This window comes from Trichoderma breve, chromosome 1, assembly GCF_028502605.1.
Source record: "Trichoderma breve strain T069 chromosome 1, whole genome shotgun sequence".
Lineage (NCBI taxonomy): Eukaryota > Fungi > Ascomycota > Sordariomycetes > Hypocreales > Hypocreaceae > Trichoderma > Trichoderma breve.
In genome coordinates, this window is record NC_079232.1 from 1,778,284 (window position 1) to 1,793,503 (window position 15,220).

Genomic DNA, 15,220 nt, shown 5'->3' on the forward strand with positions numbered 1-15,220 from the left:
AAATAGTGCCGATGTTATCCATGAGATCGATGATGGAGTGTGGATCCCAAATTAAGAAGCTCATAAAGCATCTATGGATGATTTAAGCTACGAAAAGATGGCACCGCTGGTGAGGTTGTTGCATGTGCTTCCGCCGCTCAGAATTTCCCACAAGCTGGAGCTGATACTGAAGCTAGATGACGAATGCCGAGCCTAGAGATGGCAGTTTGTAATCATGTGTTGTCTTTGTTCAGACTTTTGTAAATGACTTGCCACATAGCTGATGAGCTTAAAAGCTCCGTGTGGATCTTGCAGTCTTGCATTTCGATTCGATCAAGCTACTCCCTACACGGCATGTTGCTTTGGAGCTTCAAAAAAGCCCATGTGCCGCAGGTCACGGTGGCGCAAGTCTCATGGCCAGAATATCGAGCCGAAAGGGGGGGTCAGCTGTAAGTCCTTGTAAGCCCTGCAAGCCTGCTGAAGGGGCCCCCTGGAAGATCTAGCGATGGATCAATGACTCCCATCCATTCCACGGCGGGAAGCGGCTTCTGTCACGAGCAAAACAAGTGATTTGAATATTCCGACGTTATTTAGCTATCTATTTACTTATTAATTTTCTTAACCGCTCAGTGAGGAGGGTTTGAGCGGGGCAGGTCTCAGTTCTTGATTTTGAGTGTAGCTTGCGGGCGAGGATTTTTGGTGTCCACTGAGATACGAGGGGACGGTCGTGATCTGGGGTTGCGATGCTAGGGCGAGTTAATGCACGTAGTCTCTGGCCCTCGGGGTCTCGGATGCTATGCTGTGTGCTAGACTCTGGGGAGCTTCTGGCTTCGTATTGATCGGTATCTGCCTTGCGTCGGTAGGGGACTGATGCCGGCAGATGGCGGGTTGTTGCGTATTTCTTGAGGGAGCAGGTGATGTTGAGTCTTTGTAAGTTGAGAGTGTGATTTGGGCTGTGGGGATGAGAGAAATGCTGGCGAGCTGATCGTGATGGAATTTGACTTTGGTGTTCTTCTTTTCATGTCACATTTGCTTTTGTGTATCCATTCTTCACATGCTATATAAAGGGTATATCTTGTAAACAGCGAGCTTTCATGATGCTGAGTTAATGAGCTTTTGCTTTCAATATATTTGCTTGGACTGAACATCGCCATCACGGACTTTAGTGAGAGCGCTGTAAAATACAGTGGGGGACAGCTATGGCTCTAGGCGGTGGCCGCCCGACAATTCAGCGGGCCACCCCCAGTCTTGCCTTGGAAGTGCCCTTTCCCTCTCCTACTCGAACAAGATCTGGCAGAACGAGGCCGCCAAGCACCTTTACCGACACCGACGAGACTGATTTGAAGCCTGGAGATGGAGGGCAATTTGTCGAGAAGCAGCGGGATGGACAGGATGGGCTGCGGTTCACCTTTGACCCGGAGGGCCGACTAACACACGATGAGACGAGTGTCGACATCGTCACGGTTCCATGCCCAGCCGCTCATCCGCTGCGCAGCTGGAACCGCGATGGCCTCATGGGGCGGTATTTTGGCGCACCGTCGATGCGGGATGCTGAGGTTCGTGAGGCGGAGCGTCAGAACCAGAACCCGTCGTGGGTGAGGCAGGGCATCCGAAGAGAGGCCAACAGGGCGCGGATCCTGCTGTATGAGCATCCAGAGGTTAGCGAAGGGACGACGCTCAACTCGCTGGCGATTGCGCTGCTGGATGAATTAAGGGCGTTGAGGACCCGGGAGAGGCAGCAGGAGAGGCCGCTGCTGTTTATTGGACATAGCATTGGAGGGTTGGTGGTCAAGATGGCGTTGGTGAAGGCCAGTAGGGATTCGAGATATGAGAGCATCTTGCGCGAGTGTTACGGGGTTGCCTTTTTCGGTGAGTCGAAACATATGACGGCTGAGTCGTTAATGATTATCTGACATGAATGATACTAATGATGCTGTCGTTTGAACTGGTAGGAACACCGCACCAGGGGTCCAGTTACTTTGCCATGCCCACCCTGGCGTCGAGCATCCAGAACCTGCTTCAACTTTCTGTCCCCCTACCAGTATCTTTGACAGACGATCTTCGCATGGGAAACCATCTTCTCCTACATGTAGACGAAGACTTCAAGGTCGTTTCGGACGACATCCGCGTGTGGACGTTCTACGAGACAATCGACTCCCGCCTGTCTGCCAACTCGGGAAACATCTACTTTACCGCGCCTCTCACGTCCATCAAGTCTGCTATTCTCGGGATGCGGCAGGAACGTATCTTTCCCCTGCAGAGCGACCATGCCAACATTGCTTCGTTTGGGAGACACAATATGCACACTTTACGACTTTTCCTACGACAGCTGGCGGCAAACATTGAACAGGCGGATTCCAACGCTAGAGAGGACGCAAGAGGAGGAAAATGGATGCTCAACTTGGAGCAAAAGGTGACGGTAGAGGTCCATGGCTTCTTTGATGAGGCAGGCATGGAGGATGGCACTGTGAGGGCTTGGTCTACGAGGTTGCCGCTGAGAGATTTTATGAGTAAAGGTCCGGAAGTATGTCTCAGTGAGAGATTGAATGAGGTGGAAATTCCCCCCGAAGAGGGAAGATTTCTGGCCATGAGGGGGAGGACGGGCCTGGTCGACATGGAAGGGCCGCCGGAGCCTGTGACGTTTCCACCCGACCCGATGACTGTGAAGAATGCTCTTGGAATCAACCAGACCGAACATGAGCATGAGCATGAGCTTGAGAATGAACACCCTCCACCGCTTCACCGGACTTCGGCACCACCTGCTGTGTTGTCGATCCCGCCATCGCCTCTTATTCTCCCGGTTGACTCCCCTAGAACAAGGCCGAGGATGAGCACAGAATCCGCACCGACGGCATTGGTTTCGCAGCTTGGCGTTGGACCCTTGACGCCTCCCTCTCGACCTAATTCGCTTCCTCCTCGGCACTCAACGCCTTTTCGCAAACCTTCCCCCCTTATGCGTGCTAGCTTGGACCAGGAGCTTGCCATTGATCGCTTATCACCACCTTTGAGAGGCAGAGTAGGCAGAAACTCATTCAGCCGCTCGATGAGCCTTGACAGCGACATGGGCGGTGCGTCTCCTCCTCGATATCGCGACTTTCCGCCATTTTCTCAGAGGAGCCGCAGTACATTCGATAGAGTTCTCATGGGAGAAGAAAAGGATAGTGATGATGATGACATTGATGCGTCTCCGAAGCTGCCTGAGAGCGTTCTTGAAATCCGAAAGATAGCAAAGGATAAGGGGCATAGAGCAAGTGAAAACGTCATTGTGGACGACGATGCTCCTCAAACTCCTTTTATGAAACCGATGGTCAAGGCTCGCAAGTTTGTTTGGATTCATTTACCATTTAACAACCCTACGTGGGTGACTGTAAGTTGCCCCTCCTCCACTTTGTGGTAATCTCCTCGTGAATAGGAGATCGCTGACGCCAAGTACTTCAACTAGGCTGTTCTCCAAACGTTGCAAGTCTCCTACCAACGAGACTTTTCTGCCCTATCGAATCACGACTTTTGGGTCAGGAGGCATACACGTGGTAGGCACTCGCAGCATTATGCGCATTACGCAAAGCCGGGATGCTACTTTACGGCCCCTCGAACTTGTAAGTGGTCTCTACTGCTGTTCTTTATAGCTGCAATTCCTAATCCCCGTGAATAATTAGTATCTCCACGAGGTCATTCGGTACCGAGCCGCTCTCTTTCCCCGCCTGGCGAAGATGACCAGATGTATGTCTGTCTGTTTCTTCCATATCTTCACTTTGACTCGTACAAAAGACTCATCCGCCGACGTGAACTGATTGCCAAGCGCCTGGCTCACGGGAGGGCCCGACCCATTCCTGAATCTGTAGCCAAGTCAGATTCCTTGGAGTTGCAGGTCATATGGGAGTTTCTGGGACACGATCCGCCAATCAATTGCCGGCGAACGCTGGACCAGTTTGGATATCCATCGATAAGGGATACCCGATCGCGAGACGATGACCAAATGCTGTACAAGTTGACTAAAGAAAGGTACTACGATGTAGCAGAGTATCGGGGACTGTATAGCGAGACTTCTGGCAGCAATGTGGGATCCGGAGAAAGCAGCAATAAAAGCGGAAGCGGAAGTGGTGGTAGTGGTAGCGGGAGCGGAAGTCGCACAGCCAGTTGGCGGGAGAAGCTAAACAAACAGGCTGAGGAGAATGGCGAAGAGGAGACTGAAAAGGACGTGCTGAATGGAAATGTGCTGATGATAGATCAGCTATGGGTCTGGACTATCTCTACTCGTGAGTCCATGTTGTTTTCTGATCGGTATGATCCTAAGCTGAATGTTTACAGATACCTTGCTCTCATTCTTCCCCAAACGAGAGAGTGATCCCATCGAAGGACCGCTGTATCAGCAAGCAGACCTTCGAGACAGCATCTTCAACGATGTCAATGTAGATCTGACTCGCCTATGCGACAACTCCCTAGATCTCGCAGCCTTGGCGGCTCTGCATGCGGTAAGCGTGCTTCTAGATCGAGCTTCTCATCCTGATTTGGAAGTTTTCCGAATATTCGAAGAAGCTATAAGCGTCTTGGTGAGTCAAGCTATTGTACCCCTGAGAGTATAACGAACATGTCACTAATACACATGCTAGACCGAGAAGCTTACTACATCACTAAAAGAGTTCCGCTCAGAGGGATTCCGTGACAAGGCTTTTGATTATGAGCCGGTTGAAAATAAAGCTCGCTCAATCCGGGAGCGTCATAAAGAGGAGGGACGACGGGCCGAACAAGAGAATAGAGACAACACGTCAGCACTGCTGGAGCTTCGGGATATTGAAGATGAACTTGCGACGCTGCTGGGCCTTTTCGAGAGACAGTCCAAAGTAATCTCATCGATGCACACCATTTACAACCGTCCCGAGATGCGAGCGCACACAGTCCACGGAAGAGGATTCCTCGCTGAGGCGCTGAAGCGGCTAGCAGAGTATATCCATATCACGGAGGAAATGGTACGCCGGGTGAAGAACACGCGAGATGAGTACGACAAGCTGCTTCAGATGGTGCAACGCCAGGCACAAGTCGACGAAGTCAGGCTAAGCAGGCTTCATGCGGACCTGGCCAGCGCGCAAAGCCGAAGCGTACTGATCTTCACTACTTTCACAGTCATATTCCTGCCGTTGCAGTTCTTTACAGGCATCTTTGGCATGAATACGCGCGAGTGGGGAGGGGGAGACAATTTGCCTCTGCGAACAATTGGTATTATTGGTATCCCGGCGAGTGTTGCCCTGATCGTCGGGACGCTCATCGTTGCGTGGAGCACTACTGCGCGACGCTTCTTCAAGTGGATCGGCAGGCAGTATGGGTATATGATGCGCTGGTTGTATGTGGTACTTGGGAGGCCCGTGGGTAGGAAGATGATGAAATACATGGCGAGGAGAGGGAAACGGCGACAGGGGCAAGGAGAGAATCGAGATGGAAAGAGCGGGCTGAGTACAGAGGCGAGCGATTTCTGGGAGAGGCATAGGCTGGAGAGGGAAAGGGGGTATCAGATTCCTGAGGTGAACAAGGCGCCGCCAATGAGTAAGGGGAGGCTGAGGAGGAGCCAGGGAAGGTGATTTGTGCATTGTGACTACAGTATATGTATGTCACTTGGTTCATATTGTGGTGGATGAAATACGAGAAAAGGGGGAATTAGCATTTGAATACGACGGCGTTTGTACAAGAAGAGGGCACCACAGTTAGATAAACGAGATCAATTGACTCTTTGTTATTTTCCGCTTTCATTCTCATCTTTGCTGTTATTAACAGTTTCAACGGCCCCTTCAATCATCTCATTGCTTGTCCCATCTCGCTCATCCAGCAGCAATCTAGCAGTCTCGACCCCCGCGACAGGGAGCTTGACGAGGCCGCCCTCATATGGCAAATGCGTCGGTAGAATGCCAAGCTGGCGCAATACTGTTCCTTGATCCCACCAGATGTGCTCGTGGTAGAGCCTGTCGCCACGGATGTTGATGACACCGACCATGGGGATGGCAAGGGGCTTGTTCGTCACGGGAACGCCGGGGACGAGGAAGGGGATTTGTCGTGTGTGAGTGCAGCAAAAGATGAATTCGTCTATTTGGTTTTGCGTGCTTGTTAGTCTGGGAGGTTTGAGGTGAGGAGGAGAGATGGGGGGGATCTTACCGATGATGCGGTCTGGGCCAATGGTGCGGGAGACGGTCTTGAGATGCGTGTCTGGGGGGTTGCTGGAGTTTGGAGGTGTTAGAAACAGGTTGTTTGATGGTGTGATCGTGTGGGTTTTGGGTACCAGAAAATGAAGTGGTCACGGTAAAAGGCGGTTAGTTTCTCGCGGCCGATGCCTCCCGTCATCTACGCATGTCATAAGGAGGTAGAGGTTAGTTGTCCCGACTGGAAGCTGTATTCGTGTATTATTTTGACGAAGAAAACTCACCGTGGGGATATGGTTGACATATGGCTCCGCCTATACCCATGGGTAAGAGACTGACAGCAGACAGCGAGGTTGTTAGAAAGGGGATGAAACTCACCACCATGGTGGCCATGGTTTTGGCAACGCTTCGCGCCTCGAATTCCCAATAGCAGTGTTCCTCCCAGATAGCTTCGAGATCAAAATTTGGCCCGCCTAGGTGTTTTCGTAAAAAGACTAGACTACGTGTGTGAGACAAGGTAGCAGCAGCGTTGTTGTAAGCCGCGGCCGAGGGGAAGATGAAGTGAGGCGTTGTTTCGGGATAAGAGTGCACTGTGACATTAGACTTTTGAACATCGCTGCTGTTGATCTTTGGATTTGAAGCCGTGCTGGTGTGAGCGAGCAGCGGGATTGAAGTAGTGATTTCAGAAGCGGCGTGAGAGAAAGTGACGATGCCGGCAATTCCATATTGCTGCAGGCGGTCTGCGTCGAGGAGCAGCTCGCTAACAACAGCTTCTTCATAGATGACAAGGGCGAACTTGTCTTTGGTGTCGACGCTTTGATGTTTCCGTAGCGCACCCACAGCGTCCCGGATCAAGTTTACGATGTCTGAGGCGGAAGCGTCATCGCCAGTGAGTTCCATCTCAGGCTCGGGAAGTGTGATGGCGACAACGGCGAAGCCCTCCTCGGCCCATTTGAGCAGCGGCTCCGGGTCGAGCGGCTTTTCTGCATCGGTGACGAGTGGCGGGATGGTGCTGGGGCTCGGGAGGACGAGGACGATGCCTGGGCCGGAGCCGCGGCGGGAGAGCGGCGGCTGGAGGACGGAAGAGGGGCCGAGGACGGAGGACGGAGCGGAGGGGAGCGGAGGGGCGGATTCGGAGGGGGAGGCGGGATCGTAGACGGTTAGGGGAGGGGGGGCAGCCATTTTTGTATTTGTGATTCGGGAGTGGATGGACGTTGGGATAGTTGTGATAATTTTATACGATTGTGTTTGGTGGAAATATTTGGAGTTGTTATGAATCGATATTTATTATTCACTTTTACGGCTGAAGATGAGGGGCACACACATACAAATGTCGATCCCCACATGCAGAGGGGAAGAGAGAACATGAACATACAGCTGGGGACCGCTGATGGTCCCGGATAGATGTATGAGGCATTGGATGTTACTAAAGTAGTAGATGTTCTTTATTAGGTTTGTGCGATCATGTACAGCTCTGCAGCTAGTTCTGGTATTCATACTAATTACTATGACAGGATGTTTCAACCATTTTTTGTTGCGAGCCTCTTAACTGCATAATCTGGACGCCGAATACGCCATTGTTACTTCCAGAGAATCACTGACACTACTGCGGATTGAGAGCATGAATGAGTGAGGCTAAAGTGCAAGACGCCGTACCTGATGCAAAGCAACCCATCTTAGGTAGCACATACTCCAACTCCTGCATCATCTACTCAGCTTCAGCTCAAAACTGACAGACTAATAAATGCTATTCCGATTCCATGTCCATGCATCAACAGACCCGGTCATCAGATCTCTCTCCCACGTGCCCTTCAAATTGGGAGGTGTGGTGCCACTGGTCCCCCCAAGCGCTGCGCCACAGCACCAACTACCGCTATCAGCCAGCAATGCTACGCTGAGTCTCGCCATTTAGCTGCTAGAACTCTTACGAGCTTTCAGCTCTCAGGCAGCTTCCCGTTCGTGTTAGCACCTGTTAGTGCATGTCTCACTCTAGCCTCCCTCTCATCTCACGACCGACCTCATCCTTGTTCTTTTCTTCACTTTTTCTTCTTTGCCTGCAACCATGCCGGCGCTTTAATCCTCTCTTCTTCACTCTATTTCTCCAGCCTACGGGTTCAGACTCACTGCAAAAGAAAGGAGGATAGGAAAGGGAAAAAAAAGAAAAAGGAGAAGCATGCCTTCACACAGCTTCAGCTCGTCCAGGTGGCTTGCGCCGCCCATTCAGTTCGCGTCCTTCAAGTCGCTCCTCGTCATCCCCGTCATCCTCTCCGTCGGCACCTTTGTCGCTCTCTTTGCCCATTCCGACGTCGACATCGCCTTGCTGTGGTCGCAATGCCACTCCCGCGCCCGCATCCCCGGCCTCAGCCACATCCCGCTCATCGGCACGCCGAGCTGCTTCCTCGTCAGCTTCTTCCAGTGCGCGCTGGACTCGCTGCGGTCCAAGGCCGTCATGGCCGTGATTCTGTCGTATGTTGGCGCGCTGGCGACTGTATGCACCGTGGAGTCGGCCAGGCGCTGCAACAAGCCTAATTCGCTGATTGCGAAGCCCACGCTGTGGTGGCTATTGTTCAACTTGCTTGGAGGCGCCATGGTCTGGCAGTTGGTGATTGTGCCGGCCTTTCTGCACCGGGCTAAGGCGCTGGTGCTCGCGGAGAAGCACAGCCAGGGAACCGGTGGTGAAGACTCGACTGTGGCCGCGGCTGAGCTTGAAGATATCAGTGAGGAGGGCCGCACGCTGCCAGACTCCGAGGCCGTGGCGATCCCCATTGCCGTTGCTGCTGGCTATTTCTTGCCCTCGATTCTCATGCTGGTCTTCAACTCTCCGGTTACCATTACCGTCTGGCTCTTCTTCCCCCTCTACGTCTCTGTCATCCGCCAGGGCGTGCGTCACCTTGTCGAGAGCATCCGCCGTGTCAGCCCGACCAGTATCCACCACGAGTCTCACTGGCAGTGTGTGGCTCTTGTCTACGCTTTGCCCATTGTGCTGTCCATCGCTGCGCACGTCTTTGTCATCTGGAACCTTGCTCAGGGCGACGACCGCAAGAAGATGACCAAGTTGACGGTTAGCTTCATCGAAATCGATATTCAGTTTATTGCCTGGACTGTCCTGTATTGGGTCTTTGTCGAGGCGGGATGGAGGGTGCCGCTGAGCATGATTGCAATCTCCGTCATTGCTGGGCCTGGTGCAGGAACTGTTGTGGGGTGGCTGTTTCGCGAGAGACTGGTCAAGAATGGCTTTACCAGCCAGTCTGTTGACGAGGACGAGGATACTTTAGCAGAGGAGAGGCCCTTGTTGGGATGAGATGTGCTGGGAGTGAGAGATAATGTAGCTAGGCAAAAGGATTGTGCAGATGCTCTAACTGAGATACCCCGAATGATTTTTTTCTTTTCTTTTCTTTTGAATACAAGATCTAACAGCCATGAACCGTGAATAGAAGATGAAAGATTTTATATACATCTCACTACCCAGCTTTCAAGCCCAAAGAAGCGCAAATTTTTATGTTACATGCTTTCGCCATGACGATAAACCAAGTCAAGCCAGGTCCTTTCATTTCATGCCTCTAGATTCAAAACACGTTTAGCTTCGTCTCCTCATAAATAGTACAAGGTATGATTACACAACGCCGCCGCCGCCGTCCAATTTTTTTTGGTCATACATGTTTCCTCCCTCCCCGCCCTGGTCTATATCTTTCAGTCGTCCTTGGGCACCTGTGCCAATATTCTCTCCCTCACCACCTGTGCTGCCACGGCCGATCCGTGCTGCAGTGTGATTGCGCCAACGATGGCCATAAGCGCCGAGTTCAGCACAACTTCCACGCCAGAGGCCTCAAGTCGTCGGGGCTGTCACCGAGTTAGCTCCTCGATTCCATTTTAACGGGATACCACATCATAAGTCTGAGAAAAGAATAGACACATACCAATCGAGGCTTCCACCGTACCACGTCCAGCAGCCCCACGTTGTTAGCCAGCTGGTAGAGCTTGTCCTTGCCAATCATGTCTCGGGGTCCCATGGCATTGAGGTTGTCCACCGACAGTAGCTGATCATCCTCCAATGGCGTTCTGTCGAATTGGTCGGGGAGTATTGAGCCAGCGAGGGGCTCCTTGCTCACAATCTCCTTTGTTGCTTCCATTACCATCGTCAACCGTCCTGCAATAAAGCACCAGAGTCAGCTCGCCATGCTACATTATATGCCACAGAATAATGCGCCAACGCACCTAGCAATGCCAATCGGTCATTGAACCCTCTCCTCCCTTGATCGAAGCTCTTATGCGTCACGGCCAGCCACTTGAGCTCCTCTGGCAGCATCTTGCTGCCCCCGGGCCCCAGCAAGCGGTTATACACCTCGTCCAGCCGCGTAGGGTCGTTGTTCACCGCCCAAATCTTGTTCTTGGCGCTCTTCGCAAAGTCCAGCTGCAGCGGCGCCTTCATGCCCTCGGGCGTCTGGCTCCATCGCGGCTTCGTATTTGTGCTGGGTGTTGTGGCGGGGACCTTGAAGGTCTCTGGCGTTGACGGCGCGGATTCGGTCGCGTATGCGCGCACGCAGGGGGATAAGGCACGAGCGGCGTGCCGGCAGCGGGCCAGGCTCGGGCGACAGGACTGGAGAGCCATGGTTGTGGATTCAATTGTGGTTTGCGATGCTGCTCATGGTGTTGAAGGCCTCTATCGACAGACCTAGAGCATTTTCCAAGGTCACGTGTTTGGTGGCATTTTACCATCTTATCTTATCGCGGTTTATCGATTAAGTGGTGGCGGGCGTCATCAAAGCTATTTAGTACCTGTTACCTCGGGCCAGCACCTTACCCTGGATGTTTGTGCTGTTTGGTCAAATTTTTTGGTAATCGAGTTGAGTCCCTTCAATAGTCTTGAAGATTCTATCCTATGTTTTTGAGGCTAGTAGCCGTTCTTCTGGGCGAGAATAATTAATTGTGTAAACAATATTGGTAAAGCTTTCCATATGATGGGCAGTACTTGATCATGTTAGTAAAATGAATTCCAACTTTATACTACCCGCAATCGTATTGTTGCTTGAACAAACGAGCGAAAAACAAAAAAGTAGAAATAAAAAAAGCTCATATAAACCTACATTATACCGCATTATCAACTATTCGATTTGCTACCTCCATTTCGCATATGTGATCGACGCAGCTGGTTCCTGATTGATCGGTTCCGCCACCGTTTAGCTTCATGTACGAAATCAGCCCTATTGTTCGCCATTACCGTCCACTGGGGTCTCCATTTACGGCATGTGGCCCCCCAGGCTTCAGTGGACCCAATGCGCTAACTCAGCTGTAACAGCAGCCCAGGCGGAGCTACTGCATTCACTCTGCGCGCACCGAGCTCGTCGCGACTTCCAAGGGTTCAAGGGAGGCGCCAAACCTTGGTCCATCCAATGTCTTTTGCTTTGCTTTGCGGCTTACTCTCCTCTCCCTCTTGCTCCTTACAAATCTTGGGCCTGTTGAGCGACGGTATTCGTCTGATTTGATTCCAGATGGCGTCTACAGATTCTCAGGACACTAGCCTACGCGGCCGCCTTGCTGCCGTGCTTCCCAGAGGCTACAAATTCGGCATCCATCATGTCTCGACACCTCCCACCAAGGTTGACGCGCTCTACTCGGCACCTCCTGGCGAACGACCCGAACGAACATACTGCGAGAAGCACTTCCTCAGCGTTTCAATTGACGTTCCAGACACGTTAGCGAGTGCCCCAGAGAGTGAAAACACAGCAGAGCAACCGACACAGCGGAAGCGAGTCCTCGTACTCGGCATCGAGATCTTCATATACACTACGGCTCGATCCACCACCTTGTTTGTATCCAAGGCTGACTCTACTGGGTTTCTGGACAAATTAAAGCTGCCAAAGGGTGCCCCCAGCCCTATTCGAGAAGTCTGCGCGACCTTCATACGATACTTGGTCGACAAACGGAGGCGCAAAGATGTGCAGTTCGTAGTCAGCCTCTTTGCACGCGCGCAAGACCAGTATCTGTTCCCCGGAAGCATCGAGTACCCCGGAAAGCATGTTTTGGACGACCGTGGCCTCGTCAAGTGGTGGTGCCGGGTGCTTGACCCCATTGTCGAGTCTCCTCCCACTGGTAATCTTTCAACATGGCGAAACGCCAAGGGACATTTGCTTGTTCCTGGCCTTGATGCCTACGAGACTCGTGCGTTTATTCCCCGCCGTGCCGGTGCTGCATCTAGCTGGTCGTTGAGCCACCCACTTGAGCGCATATCGCATTACTATCGAGAGTTTGACTGGGTGCCACCACGATGCCTCATCCCCCGGTTCCCGGACGACCCTAAATCACGATTTCGCGACGAGCTGGATGACGAGATTACAAAGACCAAGGCGATGAAGACTACGGGGAGCTGGAAATCAGTCAAGACTCTTGACATGTTTTGGGAGATGATGGCCTTCCGACAAGAGTGTTCGAGCGGTAGGATGACGGGGTTCATGTGGGTCGTGTTTGATGACTTGGAGGACGAGCCAAAGCCAGATGGTAGTGACACTGTATCGGTATCTAGTGCCTCAGTCGTGACCAGTGCGTTGGGTGTCGCTCCCGAGACGCCCAGGAAGCAGAGAATGGTGTCCAATATCACACCGACAACCACGCCTAGGAGACTCTTCCCGCTCAAGGCAGATCAGAGTGACACCACTCCAACTAAACCAAAACGTGACTCTGACAATGAAGACAAAAAGTCCAAGAAGAAAAAGTCGGCAAAGACCAAGAGCAAGCTCCGAGGCCCCATCAAGCCTCGCCAGCCACGTATCAAGACCAAGCAGCGCAACTACCTTTTAGACCAGCCCGTATCGACTGCGTATTATCACTGGCCACCCCAAGGTCGAGGCGAGAGGATCGTTGATGAAGCCGACTATAAGCGAATTCACGAGCTTCTTCTGCGCTTGGACTTTGCGACCTTGGAAAAAGCCACAGGGAGCACGCGTCGCTGGCTAAGCGAAGTTGGCCTGGGAAGCCGGTGGGGATTTGACGTTACAGGGACACGGGAGCTTGCCGCGGCTGCTGGAGACATGCCAGACCTAGGAGTTGCACCGGTCAATAACCTGTCTGGGCTTGTTAAGAGGAAAAGGGCAGACACGGTGACGGAGGCATCACAGGACGAGACGGCTAATGGCAGTGGTGTCAATGTGCTGAGCGGTGGGCTGGTTAGGAAAAAACCTAAGAAAGAGCAAGGGGATGATGTTCACGACGGCGGCGATGTGGACGCTCCTACGGTCAATGTGCTGGGCGCAGGACTCGTGAGAAAGAAGGAAAAGGCGTGAGAGTGTGATGCATGTCAGTATCAGCGTGCTTATTATAGGGAACTGTTCGCCCTCAAAGAAATGGCGGCGAAAGGCGAGATTGTAATGTTAATGTTTTATGACGAAGCTGTATGTCTCACTGAGGTGTGCCGCCTTTGCATGAATGTGTGTATTTGTATTTGGTCAATTGATCTCATCATCGCTGATATAAAGACCTGGGTTATTAAGAGCCCTGGAGCATTTACGGATCGATATTTTATGGCTGGATACATGCATGTTGATGAGATGTAGTGATGTTCTGCAGTGTATGGCGTTGCATTGCAGATTTACATGGAAGTGCAACATAGTCGCGTGTGTAACATGGTTTGATGGGACAAGAGTGACAGTGGGTGGCCCTTGTTTTCATTTCATTTCCTAGCCGTAGTTTTTGTTATATCTGGTAAAGCCTGTATCTTGCATATACGTTTGCCTAAATGTACTGCTCTTCGATCTTCCTAGGAGGCGATGGTTCGAATAGTACATGTATATATCGATACACGCTCGTACTTCGTATATGTATGTGAGTAAGGCTCAGCGCCTAGAACTACTTCTCTCTCGGCATTTTGTACACCGTAAGCGGCCCCATTTACGCAATAAGTAATAGCTTCTGCCGCGGATGGTCTTCCTGCTGACTGCTTTGTCCAGGAGCGGCAGGATGAAGGGCAGGGCCAACTAGGATATGACGGGCTCAAGTGGAGACGGTGAATTTCTCATAGAGGGTGAATAAGCCGAGATGGGGAAAAAGCATGGATGAGAGATAAATGGCGAAATGTCTTGGAAAGTTGCAAACGCAGGGGGGGTTGGCAGATGCACGGCACTTTTTATTTGGAAGTTGTGTGGATGGGGCGTGAATGTTTCGGTAGGATTTCAGCTTTTTTGACTCTTGATGGATTGAGATTAGTGACGGGATGTCCGTGAGAATCATGATTTACATAGTATAAGCGGATTTTCTTTCCCTTCCGAGAAATGGCCCTCTCATGGACGAAGCTGAAGATGTGGTGCAGCTGCGATATGAGGACGATGCCTGTAAGACGAGCTGCGATCTCGGTCTGGAGCCCGTATGGCTGCGGCTTATTGCATTTCTGGCCGAATATAGGCATAGAATGAAGATGTGATGTCAAGTCGAGTTCTTGTCTTGATTTATTTTAGTTGAAGTCGTGGAGAAGTAACACCACGTGGTGATGATATGGAGCATTCGGTAGATTAAACACGGAGAATGCTGTATCACGATGACGAGAACTACCTCACAGCGTTCACCATGCTAATCATCCGAATTACGAAGCAGATTCTACCCATAGTTAATACGGAACCCTCGGCCCGAGAGGATCGCTGTCAAGGGGTTTGCAAACAAAAAAGAGGGATCGTGAAATGATCAACCTACAGAAACAGACAATCCGCACACCTCCACCACACTAAACTCCTCTGGAACGGCGGTCGTATTCTCCCCATGTATGCACATGTTTATCTCGTGGTCCCTGCGCTGGCGTTGCAGTTGCTCCTAACCGTGTTTCATTGGCCAAACGCCGCTTTTCGTGATTCTCTTGGCGGCAGCTCATGTGGCGAGACAAAGGACCGTGTGCTGCATGTGCTTCTGTTCTGGTGCTCCCACGTGTTGGACTCGTTGATCAGTGCGCTGGATGTGTCGAGACGATCGCGATCTCTGCGGTGAATCTCATGATGATGATGTGACAGAAGAATTCGTAAGCGGAGGTGATTCGAAGAAATATCTACACGTACGGAGTACACATGGTCATGGATATGGAAATGGACATGCAGGGTATCATCGGAGGCGAATAATCCAGCCTGCATTGAGTTGCTACG

General features: G+C 51.7%; 5 protein-coding genes across 5 annotated transcripts; 3 read left to right on the forward strand and 2 right to left on the reverse strand.

Moving 5' to 3' along the window:
• Positions 1-1,178: 1,178 nt before the first annotated feature.
• On the forward strand, positions 1,179-5,552 carry T069G_00571 (corA-like mg2+ transporter protein domain-containing protein; the record flags this gene model as incomplete). The annotated part of the gene is made up of 7 exons (XM_056167781.1): positions 1,179-1,848; positions 1,932-2,779; positions 2,846-3,346; positions 3,422-3,575; positions 3,636-4,235; positions 4,288-4,529; positions 4,590-5,552. The coding sequence occupies 7 exons, from the start codon at positions 1,179-1,181 to the stop codon at positions 5,550-5,552; spliced, it is 3,978 nt and encodes a 1,325-aa protein (XP_056033097.1).
• Positions 5,553-5,704: 152 nt separating this feature from the next.
• T069G_00572 (snoaL-like polyketide cyclase domain-containing protein) lies at positions 5,705-7,286 on the reverse strand (the record flags this gene model as incomplete). The annotated part of the gene is made up of 5 exons (XM_056167782.1): positions 5,705-6,051; positions 6,121-6,182; positions 6,245-6,306; positions 6,389-6,418; positions 6,483-7,286. 5 exons carry the CDS (start codon positions 7,284-7,286, stop codon positions 5,705-5,707), a joined length of 1,305 nt encoding a protein of 434 aa, XP_056033098.1.
• A 1,864-nt stretch (positions 7,287-9,150) lies between these two features.
• On the forward strand, positions 9,151-9,405 carry T069G_00573 (uncharacterized protein; the record flags this gene model as incomplete). Its single annotated transcript, XM_056167783.1, has 1 exon — positions 9,151-9,405. The coding sequence occupies one exon, from the start codon at positions 9,151-9,153 to the stop codon at positions 9,403-9,405; it is 255 nt and encodes an 84-aa protein (XP_056033099.1).
• A 389-nt stretch (positions 9,406-9,794) lies between these two features.
• Positions 9,795-10,713, reverse strand: T069G_00574 (ribonuclease-III-like domain-containing protein; the record flags this gene model as incomplete). The annotated part of the gene is made up of 3 exons (XM_056167784.1): positions 9,795-9,944; positions 10,022-10,251; positions 10,320-10,713. The coding sequence occupies 3 exons, from the start codon at positions 10,711-10,713 to the stop codon at positions 9,795-9,797; spliced, it is 774 nt and encodes a 257-aa protein (XP_056033100.1).
• An 880-nt stretch (positions 10,714-11,593) lies between these two features.
• On the forward strand, positions 11,594-13,381 carry T069G_00575 (histone acetylation protein domain-containing protein; the record flags this gene model as incomplete). Its single annotated transcript, XM_056167785.1, has 3 exons — positions 11,594-11,800; positions 11,846-12,746; positions 12,792-13,381. The coding sequence occupies 3 exons, from the start codon at positions 11,594-11,596 to the stop codon at positions 13,379-13,381; spliced, it is 1,698 nt and encodes a 565-aa protein (XP_056033101.1).
• Between the last annotated feature and the right edge of the window lie 1,839 nt (positions 13,382-15,220).